Genomic DNA, 20,830 nt, shown 5'->3' with positions numbered 1-20,830 from the left:
TGCATTGCTGATAGTTTCCTTTGCTGAGAGAAAGCTTTTTAGTTTGAATCTATCCCAGTTATTGATTCTTGCTTTTATTTCTTGTGCTATGGGAGTCCTGTTGAGGAAGTCTGGTCCTAAGTCGATATGTTGAAGCTCTGGACCTACTTTTTCTTCTATAAGATGCAGGGTCTCTGGTCTGATTCCGAGGTCCTAAATCCATTTTGAGTTTAGTTTCGTGCATGGTGAGAGATATGGGTTTAGTTTCATTCTGTTGCATATGGATTTCCAGTTTTCCCAGCACCATTTGTTGAAGAGGCTATCTTTTCTCCATTGCATCTTTTTGGACCCTTTGTCTAGTATGAGAAAATTGTATTTATTTGGGTTTGTGTCCGTGTCCTCTATTCTGTACCATTGATCCACCTTTCTATTTTGGTACCAATACCATGCCGTTTTTGTTACTATTGCTTTATAGTAGAGTTGAAGATCTGGTATTTCGATACCCCCTGCTTCACTCTTTCTACTGAGGATTGCTTTAGCTATTCTGGGTTTTTTTATTCTTCCAGATGAATTTCATAATTGCTTGCTCTATTTCTGCAAGGTACATCATTGGGATTTTAATTGGAATTGCATTAAATCTGTATAGCACTTTAGGTAGTATGGCCATTTTGACAATATTAATTCTGCCTATCCAAGAACATGGGAGATCTTTCCATCTTCTAAGGTTTTCTTTAATTTCTTTCTTTAGTGTTCTGTTGTTCTCCTTGTAGAGGTCTTTCACCTCTTTTGTGAGATTGATTCCCAAGTATTTTATTTTTTTCGATGCTATTGTGAATGGGATAGTTTTCCTAATTTCTCTTTCTGAAGATTCATCACTTATGTATAAAAAGTCATTGAATTTATGAGCATTGATCTTGTAACCTGCTACTTTACTGAATTCACTTATGAGTTCTAAAAGTTTTCTGGTGGAATTTCCAGGTTCCTCTAAATATATAATCATGTCATCAGCGAACAGGGATGGTTTGAGTTCTTCTTTTCCAATTCGTATCCCTTTAATTTCTTTGGTTTGTCTAATTGCTCTGGCTAGACTCTCAAGGACGATGTTGAATAGAAGTGGTGAAAGAGGGCATCCCTGCCTTGTTCCAGTTTTTAGGGGGAATGCTTTCAGTTTTTCACCATTTAGAATGATATTGGCCATGGGCTTAGCGTAGATGGCCTTTACAATGTTAAGGAATGTTTCCACTACCCCAATTTTTTCTAGTGTTTTGAGCATGAAGGGATGTTGTATTTTATTGAATGCTTTTTCTGCATCTATTGAAATAATCATGTAATTCTTACCTTTAAGTCTGTTGATATGGTGAATGACATTTATTGATTTCCGGATGTTGAATCAACCTTGCATCCCTGGGATAAAACCCACTTGATCGTGGTGCACTATCTTTTTAATATATATTTGTATGCGATTTGCTAAAATTTTGTTGAGAATTTTTGCATCGATGTTCATTAAGGATATTGGTCTGAAATTTTCTTTCCTCGATGTGTCTCTGTCTGGTTTAGGTATCAGGGTGATATTGGCTTCATAGAATGAGTTTGGGAGGGTTCCCTCCTCTACTATTTCATGGAATACTTTGAGAAGTATTGGAATGAGTTCTTCTTTAAAGGTTTTGAAGAACTCGGCTGAGAACCCATCTGGTCCCGGACTTTTCTTTGTTGGTAGGCTTTTGATGACCTCTTCTATTTCATTGCTTGAAATTGATTTAAGTTGTGTATAACCTCCTTGTTCAGTTTAGGTAATTCATATGTCTCTAGGAACTTGTTGATGTCTTCGAGGTTTTCTGTTTTGTTGGAGTATAGATTTTCAAAATAGCTTCTAATTATGTTTTGTGTTTCACTCGTGTCTGTTGTGATATTTCCTTGTTCATTCCGAATTTTAGTAATTTGAGTTTTGTCCCTCTTTCTCCTTGTTAGTGTGGCTAAGCATTTATCAATTTTGTTTATTTTTTCAAAGAACCAACTATTTATTTTGTCAATTTTTTGTATTGTTTCTTTTGTTTCAATTTCGTTGATTTTGGCTCTGATTTTAACTATTTCCTGTCTTCTTCTACTTTTGGTATTGGTCTGCTCTTCTTTTTCTAGGGCTTTGAGCTGTAGTGTTAAGTTGTTTATTTGTTGATTTCTACTTCTTTTTTTGAATGCGCCCCATGAAATAAATCTTCCTCTAAGTACTGCTTTCATAGTGTCCCAGAGATTTTGATATGATGTGTCTTTGTTCTCGTTTACTTCTAAGAATTTTTTTATTTCCCTCCTGATGTCTTCTGTTATCCATTCATCGTATAATAGTGTATTATTTAATCTCCAGGTATTGGAGAAGTTTCTGTTTTTTATTCTGTCATTTATTTCTAATTTCAATCCATTATGATCTGATAAGAGTACAAGGTAGTATCTCTATCTTCTTGTATTTGCTAACAGTAGCTTTGTGGCATAAAATATGGTCTGTTTTAGAGAAGGATCCATGTGCTGCTGAGAAGAAAGTGTATTCGTTCTTTGTTGGATGGTATATTTTGTATATGTCGGTTAAGTCTAAATTGTTGACTGTGTTGTTGAGATCTATGGTTCCTTTATTCAATTTTTGTTTGGAAGATCTATCCAGTGGTGAGATAGGTGTGTTAAAATCACCTAGTATTATTGTGTTGTGGTCTATTTGATTTCTGGAATTGAGAAGGATTTGCTTGACGTACATGGATGAGCCAATGTTCGGGGCATAGATATTTATGATTGTTATGTCTTGCTGATTTATGCTTCCCTTAAGCAGTATGTAATGTCCGTCTTTATTCCTTCTGACTAGTTTTGGCTTGAAGTCCACATTATCTGAAATGAGGATGGATACTCCAGCTTTTTTGCTGTGTCTGTGTGCATGGTATGTTTTTTCCCATCCTTTCACCTTTAGTCTATGGGTATCTCTTTCTATGAGATGAGTCTCTTGCAGGCAGCATATTGTTGGATTTTTCTTTTTAATCCAATCTGCCAGTCTATGTCTTTTGATTGATGAGTTCAGGCCATAAACATTCAGGGTTATGATTGTGATATTTGTATTCCCAGTCATTTGACTCATTTTTGTTTTTTGACATGATTTGGTTTCTCCTTTATTTGACTATTCCTGTAGGCTAGTTCCTCCCATTGCTGATTTGCATCGTTGTTTTTCATCTCTTCCTCATGGAATATTTTACTGAGAATGTTCTGTAATGCCGGCTTTCTTTTGTAAATTCCTTTAGCTTTTGTTTATCATGGAAGGATCTTATTTCGTCATCAAATCTGAAAGCAAGTTTTGCTGGATATAAGATTCTTGTTTTGGTTGGCATCTGTTTTCTTTCAGGGCTTGGTAAATGTTGTTCCAGGCCCTTCTAGTTTTTAGGGTCTGGATTAAAAAATCTGCTGATATTCTTATTGGTTTCCCCCTGAATGTAATTTGATTCTTTTCTCTCGTGGCCTTTAAAATTCTGTCTTTCTTTAGTATGTTATGTATTTTCATAATAATGTGCCTTGATGTGGGTCTGTTGTAATTTTGTGTATTTGGAGTCCTATAAGCCTCTTGTACTTGGTTTTCCATTTCATTCTTCCTATTTGGGAAATTATCTGATATTTCATTGAATAGATTGTTCATTCCTTTGGTTTGTTTCTCTAAGCCTTCCTCAATCCCAATAATTCTTAAATTTGGCCTTTTCATGATATCCCATAATTCTTGTAGATTCTGTTCATGATTTCTTACCATCTTCTCTCTTTGGTCAACTTTGTTTTCAAGATTAAATATTTTTTCTTCAATGTCTGAGGTTCTGTCTTCCAGGTGTTCTATGCTGTTGGTTATGCTTTCTATGTAGTTTTTAACTTGGTTTATTGTTTCCTTCATTTCAAGGATTTCTGTTTGTTGTTTTTTTTTTTCAGTATCTCTAACTCTTTATTGAACTGATCTCTTGCTTCCTGTATTTGCTCTTTTAACTGTTAATTGGTGCGATCATTTAATGTCTGCATTTGCTCTTTCATCTCCTCATTTGCTTCTCTGATTGTTTTAATTATGTACATTCTGAACTCCCTTTCTGACATTTCTTCTGCTGTGCTGCCATTGGGTTTTATTGATATAGTATCTAGATTTGTTTGGGACATTTTCTTCCCTTGTTTTCTCATATTGGTCAGATGTCAGTGGGACCCTGAGATATTGCAGATTTCCTCTATTTGCTTATAATGTCCCTGTAGATTTCCAGTGTATCACCTCCCAGCCTTCATTAGCCTGAAGTCTTGAAGGAACTTGATAATGCAGTTCTTCCGAAGAAAGCTGCCCCCAACCCGCTACTGGTTCCAGGGCTTGGAGCTGGCTCCGTGCAGAAAGGCTCTCACTGGGCAGTCTGCTCCGAGAAGCTGGCCATGAAAGGAGCCTGCCGCCAGAGGGAGCAGGGCTGCTTGGAGAAGTTCCTGGCTGCCCTGTCCTGGTCCCTGAAGCTGCCTGCGGTCCGGAGCTTGCTGCTGCCTGGACTTGGAGCTGGTTCTGTGCAGAAAGGCTCTCACTGGGGGGCCTGCTCCGAGAAGCTGGCCGTGTGGGAGGAGCCCACCGCTGGAGTGAGCAGGGCTACCTGGGGAAGAGTCTAGCTGCCCTACCCTGCTCTGATAAGCTGCCCCTATCCGGGCCTGCGCCCAGGCCGAGCTTCACCCGGTGGGGTGTCCGAGTCTCTCAATGCCTCCCCGTTTTGAATCCTGGGTTCTGGAGTGTTTGGAGATGCAGTCACCCTCTAGTCCGCCATCTTGGATTGCCCCGAGGAAATAACTCAAATTTCTTGTGCTAGTTCTTGGGTCTTATTTGTTTCTTTAAAGAAAAGTTCTTTATTTATTTTATAAAATAATACAGGCCATCTATAGACAATTGAGAAAATATGGTCAAATGAAATAAAGAATGACAGTTGTTTAAAAAGAAAATATTGTATATTTTCTTAAGTATCAAATATATTCAATTTTGCTATGTTTCCTTTGGCAAAGAAAAAGAGATTATCTTTTAATTTCAGTATAATCATTGTACATTACAGAAAAAAAAAAGAGTTTCAGCTTTATGAATGAAAAAGAAAATAGAGTTGGTACCATTGCTGCTGAATTCTGTTCAGTCCAAAAGAATAATCACAGAATTTGCCAAAACAAACCAAAAATGATTAGACCAGTTGAATTTGCATTTGGGTGCATGTAATAAAAAGTTGTTTTGCTTCACATGGACATGCTTAGCATAAGTGGACCAAGTGTGACAGGGAAGCCATGTGATGCCCTCTTCTCATGGACACAACCTCATCGGCAGAATCGTCATCCTTATGATGCCTATCATCCTTATTTGTACAAGATACCTGACAACTCTAGGTTCTGTCATGAGCATATACCAGCTGGGTTTTTTGTTTGTTTGATTTGGTTTTGATCTGAAGAGCATTAGCTTTCCCGGAAGCACTAGGTAAGATTATTCTTACTCTTATTGGCCACACAAGTTATGTGATCCCTCCTCGCTGCAAATGAATCTGGAGATCAAGTTTTTGGATTTATCACCTAGCTCTCTGGAACTAAACCAAGGTAGTATTGAGGCAAATGAAGTTTGTAGCAGACAGCAGCACTATCTACCACAGAGATCAGTTTCTGTCAGAGGAACTGGCATTTAAATGGCTCCCAGCATGACCACACCTATTATTTCCCAGGCAGTCATTATTTTATGTATTCCAGACATATCTCAATATGAATGCACAAACACATTAGAAAGCATTTGCCTGAATAAGAACAGTGCTTTCATTTTTCCATTTAGCCAGATGATGCTTCTCTCAACAGTACTCCCCTGTCCAATGGGTCCCGAGATGAAGAAGGGAGTTTTGTAGATCCCAGGATTGGCTCCATGGTAAGTTCTGTCATGCTAACACAATTGCATGCCAAAGCAAAATCTCAAGTCTAGGCAATTAATGCAGAAAGGTAAGAAATGATTTCTTCAAGACAAATTAAACACCAAAACTTGAACTGGGATTTCAAAGAAGCCACAGCTGCTGGCAGACCCACCAACCTTGTAACAGCCAGGAAGGAGTCTCAAAACTTAGGAATGAATAAATGAAAGGTGACTATAAGAATTAACACCAGAAACCAAAGAATGTTCTTTATAAGCATAGAGGAACTTGTTAATTTTGGTCCTCTTGACTGAGTTCAGATAGAAAAATACCAGAGACTTGATGATTTGGCTTAACTTTGCCACCTTAACCTATAAGTCTCTTTATCTACAGTATAAATTTAAACTCTTCCTCCTGATTTTGAAGACTCTCCACTTTTGCATACGTTTCCAGCCTTAGTTCTCAAGACTTACTCATGCAAACTTTTTCTCTTTTTATCCCTGTGACTGAGGGTTCTTGGTCTCACTTGACCTTAAGTAACAGAACCTGTACTTTTTTAAAAAAATTTATTTATTTACTTATTTATTTATTTATTTTTGTGATGCCGGTAATTGAACCCAGGGCCTTGTGCTTGACAGGCAAACACTCTACAAACTGAGCTATATCCCCAGCCCGAGGATGTGTACTTTTATTTGTCAGACATTCTTGTCACTCTCCCTCTACTTACCTCCACCAAGAACTTCTGCTCACTGTCTCAGAGCTTGTGCTCTGACAGGTAGATATGGTGGACATCCCCAGGAGACAGTGAAGGACCCCATTAGAGAGGTAGCAGGGCTCTTTGATGGCAGCAACTAGTGCCAATGACAGTACGATGAAGGTGACACACTCAAATGTTCCTCTGGGCAGTAGTTTCTCAATCATTGCCCATTTTGAAAACAGGATAGCTGACATTCGATTACGTGACACACTCCCCAGGTATTCCCGTTTTTCAGGGAACTAATACTGTTAACTTCATAAGTAGTTAGATTTCTGCTGAATTTTTAATGTTTGATTAGGGGGTTGTTTTTTTTGTGTGTGTAAAGATCATTTAGGAAGAACAAAGGAATGACTTTTACCATGAATAACTTACCAGAAACTCTAAGTTATGGCACAGGTAGGCTAAAGGATACCCATAATTTCAGACCCACTAGCTGGAAGTCTAGCTTTTCTTTTCCCATGTGAGACCTTGCATTGGAATGAAAATAAGTAAGGATGTCTCTGTTTTAGAGATCATCTCAAATTCACCCTACTTATTATTGAAAGCAAAGTAAATCATTCACAAACTCTGGTAACTATCAAAAGAAGGTGTTCCCTGCAGTAGATCTAACACTGTATACCTGTGATTGAAGCTTCCTGTTCTACCCCTTGCCCAGGATTCTTTATCTTCCATCTTAGCTGGTAGCACCCATGTGTCCACGAGTCATCCCTTTGCATTAACGGTAACTTTGCCTTCTCGCTTCTTCCTGCCCTAACCCTGAGACCTATGAATTTTATCATGTAAATGACTGTAGAATAAATCTCCTTCCTCCCCCTTTCTTACAACCACTTCTTTAGTACAAAAACTACTTTCTGCATTGCTGAAGTAGCCACATAAGCCATCTCCCAGTCATTAGCTTTGTGCCCTTCCAGCCCATCTTTCTCAGAGCTGCAAGTCACCAATCTAAAATGCTAGACTTGCTTAAAGGCTAAGGTGCTTTTCTAAAACCCTGCAATTAACATGACAGCTCCTGGCATAGTCTGACCCCTCATCTGCATCTCTAACTGACTTGAATACCCTCAGTGTCCTGTTCAAGCCAGCAACAAAGATCTGCAGGTGGTTCCCTGTTTACACGGAGCAGAACAGAATAGGGTGGTTGCATGATTGGGTGAAGAAAAGGTAGATATGCCTGTGTTTTAAGTTTTCTATGGCAGTTAATGACGACTATTTTGTTACTAATAAGACTGGAGCTCGTTATGTTTTTCCATTTCTTCATTTCTTTGCTGCTAACTTTTCCATATGATTGGTTCATTCTTTCATTTGACAAATCCTTATTGAGAACATATTGCCTACAAAGCAAAGAAAAAAAATTTAAGCAAAAAAAAAAAATTAAGAAAAGAAGAAAAAGCTTTTCAAAAAAGGAGAAATTTTTAAAAAGAAGAAAAGAAAAAGAACCTATTGTCTACAAATAGGATGCTTGGAAATTTGAGGATGTGAGAGAAAGAAAATGATCTTGCATGACAGTTACAGGTAGAACTGTCCACACTCAGATTTCATTTTTGTTTTTCAGAAAACAAATTGGATTCCAGTAATGACATAAATAAAGCAATATTGGGTCTAAAAAAAAAATCTCACTGGCAATCTCTAATTTGACGTACTTTGGATTCTTTGTTACTCAAAATATCTTTATTTAGAAATGCTAAACAAAATGGTTAGTTGCTAGAGTAGGCCTCAGATACTGACTTAACCCCCACTGTACTTGTACAGAAAGGACCCCGGGCCTTCTTACCATGAAGTTACTACATTTTTGAGCCACATGGTTTTTGGTTATAAAGGAACCACAGGCACCGCAGTTTGACTCCCAGTACTCTTGAGGCAGTGGTATTTTTAGTACTTGAGTGAAGTAAGATTAAGGGATTTGGGGGTCTTGGCTACAACACCTGTAAAGTTGGGTCTATCCCACTAGGATGAAATCCGAGGGACACTTTACTGTCTCTTCGAGACTTCAGGGGGCCCTAACAATTGCCCTATTTGAATTTATGTTATGAAATGGCATAAAGTAGGTAATCTGACTTTATCTTTTTTTTCAACCTGTAATCTTCTTTACATATTTGAAATACCACTTTTATTAAGATAAGTAAAGGGGGCTGAGGTTGTGGCTCCATGGTAGAGCACTTGCCTACCATGTGTGAGGCACAGAGTTTAATTCTCAGCACCACGTATAAAAAAATGAATAAAATAAAGGTCCATCAACAACTAAAAAAAATAAAAATTAAAAATTAAAACAAAAAAGATAAATAAAATCCCCACTTTTATAAGGGTCTATCTTATGGTTTGTTTTTAAAATCTGTTAGAGTATATTCACTCGCATAAAAATTTGCATCCAAGATTTCTTTTCTTTAGATTTTTTTCTTCCAGATGAATGTCTATCCCTTAAAAAAATAAGTAGGTCTTTTCTTCTAATGTTTTGTCACTAAGTAACTTATTCTAGGTTTTAAAACTTGTAGTTGCTTTAATCTGGAATGGAGGTTGCATTATATCAAATGATCATCCAGCAACTATTAAAATAAATAAATGTGACTGCAGATTCCACCAACTGTAGATCAGAAATACTTTTTAAAAAGTTGCATTTGTCCTGAACATATCCAGACTTTTTTTCATTTTCATTGTTCCCTAAGAATCTATTTTCCTAGCACTTACATTGTATTAGGTATTACGAGTAATCTAGAGATGATTTAAAGTGTACAGAAAGATGTATGTAGGTGATATGCAAATACTACATTATTTTATATAAGTGACTTGAGTATCCTTGATTTTTGATATCCACAGGGGCTACTGGAACCAGTCCCCTGTGAATCTTGAGGGACAACTGTATATATGCTAAGCCTTCAGCCTTTCCACTTGACTTACTTCAAAATTCAAGAACCATTTGTGGGCAGGCTGATCTCCCTCCTTCATTTTCACTGGGTGAAAAGAGAGAGCTGCCGGGCATGGTGGTGTACACCTGTAATCCCAGCAGTTTGGGAGGCTTAGGTGGGAGATTGTCAGTTCAAAGCCAGCCTCAGAAACTTAGCAACGCCCTAAACAACTTAGTGAGACCCTGTCTCTAAATAAAATATGAAAAAGGACTGGGGACGTGACTAAGTGCTCCTGGATTTAATTTCTGGTACAAAAATAAATAAATAAATAAAGGAGAGGGCTCCTTTGTTTTGTCTGTTTTATTTATGAGCCTTATGATTCTAAGTCTCAGTGTCTATATGTGGCTTTCAGCCCCTTCTCTAATTTGAGCTGACTTTCTTGATTAATTTCTCTCTAATATTTGTCCTGGAGCACCCAGCTTCCCATGATCCTTGTGCTGAAACACTGCAGATATCTCCATAGTTGAAATTTCTACTTCTATTTCAGGCCTTTGTAAGTCCTTTTCCTTGTCCCTTGGTTCAAGCTCAGGTTCAAACATTTCATCCATGAACACCTTCTAGGTAGCTCCTCTTCCCTTTTTCTCATTTTCCAGTATTACTTATAGTTTGTTCTGTAGAAATAAGTTCTTAACAGTGAATTGCATGTCTTCTAATAATGTTCCCTATGTGTTATTCTGTCGTCCTCATTGTAAGTAGCCCAAGAGGAGGCATTAGGACTCAAACTTCTGTCCCACAGTAATTTATACTACAAAGCGCAGACATTCATCAGTAAAACAGACTGGCTAGAGGCCAATTACACTGAGCAGATGGACTCTTCTCCACTTTACAGATTAAGAAACTGACATTCAGTAAATTAAGCATCCTAAACCTTCAACTTTAAATTCTCAATAAATTAAAAGTCTCTCAATTTTCAGAAGAGTCTTCACTCCCACCAGGGAGTTATTTTAAAGACTGACAAATCATTTCTTTGTTGGAAAACTTTAGGAAACCACAGAAAATTTGTCCACATCTTTTGAAGGATTTTCATATGTGGCTATATTAGTCAGCTTTCTATTACCACAACAAAATCCTGAGATTATCAATTTAGAAGGAAGAAAGGTTTACTTAGTCTTACAATTTTAGAGGTTTTAGTTCATGGTCAGTCACTCCCAGAGCTTTTGGGCCTGTGTCAAGGCAGCACATCATGACTGGGGTGCATAGCAGAGCAAGGCACTTGCCTCATGGCAGCTGGAAGCAGAGAGGAAGAGGAGGGATCAGGGCCCCAAAATCCCCTTCGTAGGCACACCCCCAGTGACCTATGACCTCCCACTCTAGCTCCACCTCTTAAAGGTTCTACTACCTCCTAATAACTCCAAGCTGAGGGCCACACCTTTAATACTTGTACCTTTGAGGAGAGATTCCAGATCCAAACTATATTCTATAGTGTTGATTTTAGAGCCACCACAAATCTGACTGATAGTGAACTAACTACATAGCTCTTATATAGCCTTCAGCCTTTTTTCCCATTGATTACAGTATTTGGGCACTTGGGTTTTAATAATTGGCAATCTATTTACATAATTAAAAGTATATCATCTCCTTTGAAATAAAATAGAAATAGAAGAGAAAATCAGGCTCAGAATTTGAGACTCCCTTTGCAATTTGTAGAACATGATAAAGAATTATTTTATGAAACACGTGTTCAGTTATTATTGCAAAATAAATATAAGAATAAAAGAAACAACATCACCAGAAAAAGAATAGATTTTATGTGTGAATAGCATACAAAAGATTCTTGATCAAATAGGAGATTTTCATTGTCACACATGTTCACAGATAACTCCTGCACAAAAATTTATAGAATTTGGTAGAATTTTGTGTAAATGTCTTACATATCCATCTAGACCTGAACAAAGAGAGATACTCAACTTCTGATGACATCACAGCAAAGTTCAATGCTTTGATAGGATTTCAATGAAGAAAGTACCAAATTGATCAAGAAATGAAATTAGAAAGGATACTTAATTTTTGTTATTGTCACTCTATTTTGCAATGAGGGAATTAATATGTTAATATTTGTAATATAATTAACAAAGACAAAATGCATCAAGATTAGCAAATCATACAATTTTCAAGTTATATGACACCAGGTTTTATAATTTGTAGATCTTAGCAGAGGTTAAACAGCAAATATTGAAGAGCTAAGATGGCAGGGTTATATTGACCTTGACATTGTTCCCTTCTGAGAAATCTGAGTGGTACACATCTAAACCGAATGCAGCAACAATGAAAATTAATGCAGACCAGTTATGAAATCAAGAACTCCGTGTATATGAAAAGAACTCTTACGTGAGTCAGACTGAAATGAAGGGTAGACTGTATTTGTGGTAAAATGTTCTGTGCTCATCTTCCCTTGCTTAGCAGTCCATACTGGAGGCTATTCCAGATGTACCAGTTCATTCCAATGGATCTGCAGATGCTGGGCAGTCAGCTCAGAGTGCACTGAGTGGTGAGTGACAGGTCCACCTGTTGTACTTAAGCTGTGTCTTCTCACTTGTGTTTGGGCACTCGACACAGTAGTGAGTTTCCTTTTTTACAGTTTATTTTTAATACATTTATTTTTATACCAACACATAAATACATAAAATTGTACCTATTAAAGGAGTACCATTTGATGTTTCAATATATGCATACACTGGGTAATGATTCCATCAGGTTAAATAGCATTCCCTTTTCCTCTCACCTCAAAACATTCCATTCTGTCACAGGAAACAAAACTAACAGCCAGATTGGAAGCAATTCCTCCTTTATCACCAATCACATCATTTAGAAACTCCTCACTTGAGCAGTGTCTTTGATTTGAGTCCTCTTTCACAAGTACCCTGGATCTGCCCAGGAAAACAGGCCACTTCCAAGACTCCCCAATTTTTGCTCAAGAACATGCCACACCAGGGCAGCTAGTAACATACAGGGTTGCAGGGGTGACTTTTGTCTGGGCCTTTTCCTCCTGAGAGGTGAGCTCCCTATATGGGCTCAGAGTGGAATCTCAAATCCACCTGGTAGGTGGAAACAGGCCCTTGAGGGCCATGAACTTTTCTGATTGCTCAAAGTTTTGAGAGCCAATCTCCATATGACAAGTGAGAACTCAAAACTCTGCTTTTGCCATTTTTGAAATTTGTGGTGCATCCACTTAATGTGTTTCCAATTAGCATTACTAGTTGGAATATCATTTTTTTGTTGTTTTATAAATTTCTCCACCCAGCTTTTAATGTAAAATTAATTAGGTCTTCCATTAATTCTGCCTTTTGTTCCTTTTCACATCTACAGAAGAGGGCAAAAGAGAATATGAGTTCTTTTTGTAATCAAATAAATATTTCCCTTGCATGTAAACAGTTTTGGGTTGTTTTGTGAATATTTTGTGCTTATTTTGCAGTAAATGGTATTGCTTGATTAAGTGGCATATTAAATAAATTCTATATCTTTTGTGTTTTTAGATGATGATTATCTGGAAAAGAACATTCCAGCAGAGACTGAAGAGCTATCCTTTGAAGTATCTTATTCAGAAATGGTTACAGAGGCTCCAAAAAGAAATAGATTTAAGAAGTCAGAGATTAAGAAAGAAGACTATGCTTTAACTGTAAGTAAAACCTTTCACAGTTATTCCAGTGACTTCCTGAGCCCAAATTAGGATTATTATTTTTTTAATGTCTGTACATGCTCAAGCAGACTGGGAAGACTGAGCTTCAGTAATGCATACCACATTTGGGGGGACTGTTTGTCATGTAGTGCACAGTTCGCCTGGCTGGGTTAAGAAAAGTTGTGAATTCATATGCCTAAATATTGTTTTACAGGTGGTGTTAGTCAGCTTTCCATAACTGTGATAAATGTCTGAGACAAATCAACTTAATAAGAGAAAAGATTTATTTTGGCTCACAGTTTTGTGGTCAGATGGCCCACTGCTTTTGAGCCTGTAGAGAGTCAAACCATCATGGAAGAAGCATATGGTAGAGTGAGCTGCTCATTTCATGGTGTTTGAGAAGCAAAGAGAGAAAGAACAAGGGCCAGGGTTCCAATGTCCCCTTCAAGGACTCACCAACCCAATGACGTACCTTCCTTTCACTAGACTCCACTTCCTATAGTTTCCACCACCCATCAAAGCACCACAGGCTGGGGACCTTTAATCCAGGGGTCTTTGGGGGTAGATTCAAGATTCATACTATGGCACAGATAAGTGGGTTTTCCATCTGGTTTGTGAGTTTTCTTGGACTTCATATTCTTAATTCACATATAAGTCAGTGCAGATTCTAACTATATGTATTTGTATCTCTATAAATCACATATCCAAAGAGGGTACAGCAAGAAGTCATAGTCCACAAAAATAAGAAGTGGAGCTCATAGGATAGACACTGAAAACTTTCCAAACCCAATTCAGGATTTTATATTACTACGTGATAGACAAATAGAGCTGTACAGTTGGTTATCCTGAAAGCCTAACATGCACACACACACAGACACACACACCCAGGATGGTTTATCCTGAAAGCCCATCACACTGATGGATTCACTGTTCAATAAATAATGCATGCATGAGAGTTCATGATGTGGAGTCAGCCTGGACCATACCCTGACAGCTGGCCCAGGAGGGAGAGAGGAAGAGGACAGGAAAAAACTCACTGAGCACCCTCCATGGGCTTTGACACTACACCAGATGTTCTAGATGTAAGGTGGACCCTATTGATTACTCCTGTTTTACAAATGAGAAAACTGAGACCCAGAGACACTAAGTAACATTTCCAAAGCTCTGTGGGAACAGAATTTAAGCCTAAAATGTGTCAAACTCCAAAATCTTCCCTGGCCCCTAAACAGTCTTTGTGTTGGCGGGCAGAGTGGAGGCAAAGAAGGAAGCCTATGTAAAAGTCCAATTCCAAGGACAGTCCCTCCTTTTTATTTAGAGAGAGGTGTCCAGGAAAGGACACTGGTCCCAGGTCTCTTCATCAAAGCTTCCTGAGGTTTTAGTTCATTCAGTGTGTAGGTCAGACCCCTGTGAAGAACTTGACATAGGGTTTGGCACACAATAATTGCTCAATAAATGAGTGCAGTTCTTGTTTATGTTGCTGTTATCATGTATTACTGTTGTTTTGTTGTACCAGGGATTGAACCAAGAGACACTTAAGTACTGAGCCTCATCCCCAGCCTCTTTTTTTTTTTTTAAATATACTTTATTTGGAGACAGGGTCTCTACAAGTTTCTGAGGCTGGTTTCGAACTTGTGATCCTCCTGTTTCAGCCTCCTAAGCTGTTGGGATTATAGGCATGCACCATCAGCCTAGCAGACCTTTCTTGGTTTCAAGAAGAAGGTGAAATAACCAAATGCTAATAGCATAAGATATGCCCCTAAGCACATCCTACATATTGCTTTCCTTTTAAATACCTGGAGTTCTTGGATGGGGATATAGCACAGTGGTAGAGCTCTTGCCTAGCTAGTGTGTGAGGCCCTGGGTTCAATCCTCAACACCACAGTATAAATACATACATACATATATACTTGGGGTTCCAGTGAAAAAATTGTTGATTAATGAGTGAATCAATGACCCCTAAAAACTCCAATTTAGGGAACCCTAGATTGTGTTCTTGAGCCTTTGTAATTTAAACAACTGTAGGATTTTTCTTCTTCAGCATATTTTTCTTTTCTTTTCTTTTCTTTTTTCTGTGCTGGGGATTGAACCCAGGGCCTCATGCTTACAAGGCAAGCACTCTACCAACTGAGCTATATCCCCAGCCCTTCAGCATATTTTTCAACACCAGATTTTCTGAAAGCAAAGTGTACCTATAGATGCTATATAAGAATAATCTCTTGCTTGCTGCTTAGATTCTTCACAACGTTTCTGGATCATTGAAGATTTGTGGTTATTATTTTAGTGTATTTCCTTTCTTAGTGTGAAAATGTAGAACATAACAGTATCATTGTCTTCAAAAGAAATAGTAGTATTAGTTGCATTTTGTGAGTTTTTGCTTTTTTAAGAAGTTAAAATCATCTAAATTTGGTTTTTAAACAAACCCTGCTGAGACAGCAGTTTTGATTAGGAGACTACCAAGTGTTTATAAGTATGCAGGACAGCGTACATGAATTCTGAGTTGAGGAGATTGGCTATCAAAATATAAAAATAAAAAATCCAGATCTCTCCTGGGCTACACTGAATTGTGTTCTTTGTTTGTGTTTGGTACATGTAATCCAGATTAAGGACCCGCAGTGGGTACATTCCACGTGATGCTTGACATGTATGTTGCTTGACAATGTAGCATGTTCCCTATAAAAGGCAATTTCCACAGTTATGATAGCAGTGTTATATTGGACTTCAGACTACTGTTTTCCTTCTAATTAGTATAGTAGTGATCTGCAAATGTTCTGAAAACAGACTCATATTATTTTTATGTTGCCGTATGCTCCTCAGAGCTTTTTTCATGTCTTCTTCTATAGGTTTAGAGTGGGTGGAATATGAGTGAAAGTATAATTTTCCTTTGCCATTAAAAATTAATATCTTCACTGTATGATTTTAGAAACTCACTGTTCAGAAAACCAGATTTGGCTTAACTGAAGCAGGAGACCTGTCTGCTGAAGACATGAAGAAAATTCGCCATCTCTCTCTGATTGAATTGACTGCCTTTTTTGATGCATTTGGAATTCAACTGAAAAGAAACAAAACAGAGAAAGTAAAAGGACGAGGTAGCTAAGAGGACTGATTGCTTTGGTTTTAATCCTGACATGCTAGAATAAGACAGTGCTTTTCTGATTTTTTTTTCTTTCTCTCTTGACTATTTTACAATGAAGACAATGGGATTTTTGGAGTTCCACTTACAGTCCTCCTGGACAATGACAGAAAGAAAGACCCTGAAGTGAAAGTTCCCCTTGTATTACAAAAAGTGAGTAGAATGCAAATGAATGAATGAGGAAGGAATACAGCCATATGCTTGTGTTTGGGTACTTTGTAAATCCACTCATGAATTTTCCTTTAGTCTGAAAGACACTAGGCCCTATTAGGAATTAGGCCCTTGGCAATTTTTGACTTGGTTCCATGTATCCTCACAATGGCCTGTAAGCACTTAGACTAGTTGGTCTTCCTATTGTCTATTTTTCATTACTGTAACAAAATATCTGAAGCTGGGTACTTATATGAAAGTTTATTTAGTTCACTGTGTTGGAGCCTGGAAATCTAAAGAACATAGCACCAGCTCTAGGGAATGTCCCCGTAGCTGCATCGCCTCATGAAGGGTGGTACCACAATGATAGGAGCGTGTGTGAGAGGGAGAGATCACGGTGGTCAGAGCAGAAGCCTCTTAGGGGTTCCATCGCCTCAAGTCCACCACACTGAGGACCACATGAACCCTTGGGGAACAAACCACATCCACCCCCAGCAACCTTGCCTGTTACACTGTCTGACTGTAGAACATCAGAGGATAGACACAGAAGCCCTGACTCAACACTTCTTCAGTTACATTTTTTTCCAATATTTTTTCAAATGTTATTTGTCCATATGTATGTGTGTATATATTATTTGTCAGATAAAGATGACCACTGATTATTATTAACAGTATATTTATAGATCATACAAGTGTTTGCTAAGGTAAATCATAGACTGGATTTTTATATATAGGATTTTTATGAATTAGTGTGTGTGATCATTTTATGAATTTTCCAGATAAACTTTAACAAACTTTAAAACTCATCTTATTCTAGTAGTTTTCCAAGTATGACTGGGCAGATAGGATACTTTTAGACAAAGAGAAGAATTTTGGTGGAAGAAGATTTTTAAGTGGTATCTTATCTATTATTCAAATATCTCTGTGACTACCCTTGCAAAATAGCTGATTTACTTTTAAGTTATGTTGTTTTTTATAGGCAGCAGTTCACGCTGGTTTACCTAAGTATGCATTTATTCAACAGTGACATCCAGTGGCACAATTAAAATTCCAGGCCCTTAACACAAATCTTGTTGAATTTTAAAGTGTTTTTAAATAATATATAAAAACACTGACTGAAGAAACATAGTTAATTTAGTCAGACTAACAATTCTTCATCCCTCCTCTATCTTCCTATATTTTGCTACCAATGCCACAAATTGAGCTACTTTCTTAAATCTGGGGACTAATTTGAGATTTGGAACAGGAAGAATGGCAGTGAGATAGCCAGAGGATTCTGGTGACACCTCTGTGCATAAGGCCCATCCATGAGCACCTCCCTGGGGCTGGGCTGCATCAGTGTCATCCACATAATGTCCTTCAAGTCAACCCAGAGCAGCCCAAGGAGCTCGGTGTTATCACCTCCCTTTTACAATTGAGGCCACTGAGGCCTAGGAAGGTAAGATAACTTACCAAAATCACACAGCCAGCAAGAGGTAGCATGGAAAAGGAACACAGCATGTCTCCAGGCCCAGAGTTTGTGGGGACTAAGATTTTCTTCCCTGCTTTGAATTAAAACCAAAACAATGCCCCTTGTCCTCTATGTAAAGGAAACAGTTCAAAGAAAAATTCATAGAAATCTAAGACAGAAGATTCAACACATAAATTTATGTTGTTATGTAGATCCAAAAACCTAGCGCAGAACTTAGCAAATGATAGCAAACAAAAGGTGCTCAAGAGGTGCTAGTTAAAGGAAATCTGGATTTTTATCACATTAGTCACTCAGTAGACATTAGCTATCATTACTATTGACATTAGACATTCCTTATTTAAGACAATTTGAGATTGCCCTTTTTCACTCCTGTAGGAGAGTCTTTTCTTACACATTTTTTTCTTCCTGAATATCTATTTCTCTTTGTACCTAGAAGAACTACTTGAGTTCCAAGCACCATCATTTCTTGAGAGGAGATAGAGATGCTGGATCCTCCTTCTACTGTGTGAAATTTCTCTTTTCCATGCCTCAGTCTTCTCAGCAGTAAAATGAAAATATTAGTAGTATCTACCTTATATATAATTATTGCCAGGATTAAACAAGCCAATATATGTAAAATTCTGAGATTAAGATGTGACCTACAATATACAGTAAATAGTGATCCTCTAATTATTTTTTTAAAAAACCATTGCCACTGTGAGAACTCATGAGAATGATTAACCTGTGCAATCTCTAACTCCTTGGTCAGATACCTACAAGTCCCATAGGGTCTTAGCCAGGGTGGTTGCAAAGATTGAGAATCTTTACTTACTGATCAGTCTTCAGAAGAAGATATAGTAGTAGTTCAATCTTAAAGTGGTTAAGTGACAACATATTATAGTTAAGAACAAAAACTTGGGAGAGCCAGTGCTATCTCATAGGAGGTTGATCATGGGGAAAGTTATGTAAGGACTCGAAATCTCCTTTGCTCATTTGCAAATTGGAGGATTATGTTGACCTTTGAGGGTGGTTGAGAATAATTAACACAGCACGCAAGTACCAGTTGCATGTACATGCTCAGTATATTGATTATTGCTATCATCATTATTTTAGATGTTTGAAATCATATAGAGGTGCTTATTTTGTAATATATCATTGCTTTCTAGTTTTTTGAGAAAGTCGAGGAATCAGGTCTGGAATCTGAAGGAATTTTTCGACTTTCAGGATGTACTGCCAAAGTTAAGGTACCTGACATTTTCTTTGTTCCTTGTTAGAAATCAAAGCTAGTTAGATTCAACCCAAAGGGGCATCAGGAATGTAGTCTTCCTTGTTGTCACTAATTATTTGATATGATCATTTGACTCTTCCTAATATTCCTTGGTACCTATGATTATGTGTTTGCGATCCTTTTAGATTAAACATCAATAATAATAAGCGATAACAACAAAACAACACTTCAAAAACTGCTGCTTATTTTCAATTTGAAAACTAAAAATGCCCCATCCCTGTTCTGTGGGTTAACCACTTTAGTTGGTTGTGGACCTTTTTGTCATGAAAGTGACTAAGCCAACAGCATGGGAGCCAGCCCTTCTTTCCATTACCACTTTAAGCTTAGAGACATTCATTGGTTTTCCTTTCAGTTGAAGCTCTTATAAGAGTTTGTAACAGTGGTCATAACCACTGTAGCACTCACTCAGCAGTTCTGAAACCCAGTTCCATTTATGGTAATGTTGGTGTTCACACACACAACACCACTCAAGCCATGTGAATCCTTTTACCTTGCCTTCTTGCTTCTATAAAAGTGCAAATTCTGCAAAACAGTAAAGGGAAGAATCATTGAAAAGAAAAGCTTTTCTCATTAATTTCCAGTAAAATATCCCACTGCATCTTCTGATGGGCACATACAATGAAGAATTCATCCCTGTCCTTGGATCAGCCCTGGCTTGTGGACATTAAATGATGATCCCCTGAGAAAAAAGTCTCAGGGGGAAGCAACAATGAATTTGGTTGTGTTAAGAATTATTCCAAGGAAATACATAGAAGCAGAAAGGTGTGTCTTTTACATTAAGTCATTTTGGTACCTATTTTGGGAAATTCTGTTTGTATCAAGAAGTCTCAGGGCTTTTATACAGAAGCGTTGCAAGATATTTTTTAAGTGGAAACAGTAAATAACCCGTGTCTTTTGGATTCTCTAGAGAGCTGATGTTAAGAGGGATTAGTAGTGGAAGAGAGTTGTATTAAGGGATAGTGCTTCTGAAGGTTACCCTTTCTAGGGGGCAGGAAGCAGGATTGGGCAGGGTGAGCCTCAGGCCATCCTGCAGATCTAGCAGCCATGGACCGGGCTTCCTGCAGAGAAGGGGCTAACAGCTGGGAGAGTCAACTGCCTGAATGTTTTGCAGATGCAAGTGGCAAGTTCTCTTTTGAAGGAAAATCTGAGCAGGGTGCCAGGCCATTTCCAGTGATGTCAGGAATGAGAGCATATTCAGAGTTGTGACTTCCCTGTTAGCAGAGTTGGCTAAATATAGCTTCACTTGGAAGGCAGGTAAATTCCTAATGGCTCCTTAGGTTTATACTTTCCACGTTCAATCTACTTTTTGTCTCAGTTTCTCAAATGATTGATTCTTAGATTTACTTCTGACTCCTAAATCTGAAGGTGAAAACTGTTACTAGTTTTGCTTAAATCTTTGGTTATCAGTGGAATCAGAAACCCGAGTATAAGGTCAAAGAAATGAATTTCCTGAACAAAATCAGACTCCAATTGGAAAGTTACGTTTGCCTGTATTCTGGTTCCTCTATATGTGTGTGTGTGCATGTGCACATGAGTTTATGAAAAGCACAATGGGTAAGATCTAAATTTCTTTTTCCTAAATAACTAGTGGAAGGAAATGTAGGATATATCTTATGTGCACCAAGTTTAATATTATAGCAAAAGTTACTGTTCTTGAGCTAATCTTTGAAAAATG

General features: G+C 37.8%; 1 protein-coding gene across 5 annotated transcripts in view; it reads left to right on the top strand.

Annotated features, from left to right (window-relative positions):
- Arhgap28 (Rho GTPase activating protein 28) overlaps positions 1–20,830 on the top strand; it is a 192,030-nt gene that overhangs the window by 138,950 nt on the left and 32,250 nt on the right. For 3 of the 5 annotated variants that reach the window (XM_047526804.1, XM_047526800.1, XM_047526803.1), the window contains exons 5-10: positions 5,798–5,887; positions 11,922–12,009; positions 12,995–13,137; positions 16,058–16,223; positions 16,329–16,420; positions 19,034–19,111. In XM_047526804.1, the coding sequence (XP_047382760.1) occupies positions 5,798–5,887; positions 11,922–12,009; positions 12,995–13,137; positions 16,058–16,223; positions 16,329–16,420; positions 19,034–19,111 (657 nt within the window). The remainder of the gene's footprint in view (positions 1–5,797; positions 5,888–11,921; positions 12,010–12,994; positions 13,138–16,057; positions 16,224–16,328; positions 16,421–19,033; positions 19,112–20,830) is intronic. The other 2 variants (XM_047526801.1, XM_047526805.1) reach the window with 2 other exon arrangements.

Source organism: Sciurus carolinensis, chromosome 15, assembly GCF_902686445.1.
Source record: "Sciurus carolinensis chromosome 15, mSciCar1.2, whole genome shotgun sequence".
Lineage (NCBI taxonomy): Eukaryota > Metazoa > Chordata > Mammalia > Rodentia > Sciuridae > Sciurus > Sciurus carolinensis.
The sequence above is the reverse complement of the archived record's forward strand: the minus strand, read 5'-3'. Positions and strand labels throughout refer to the sequence as shown.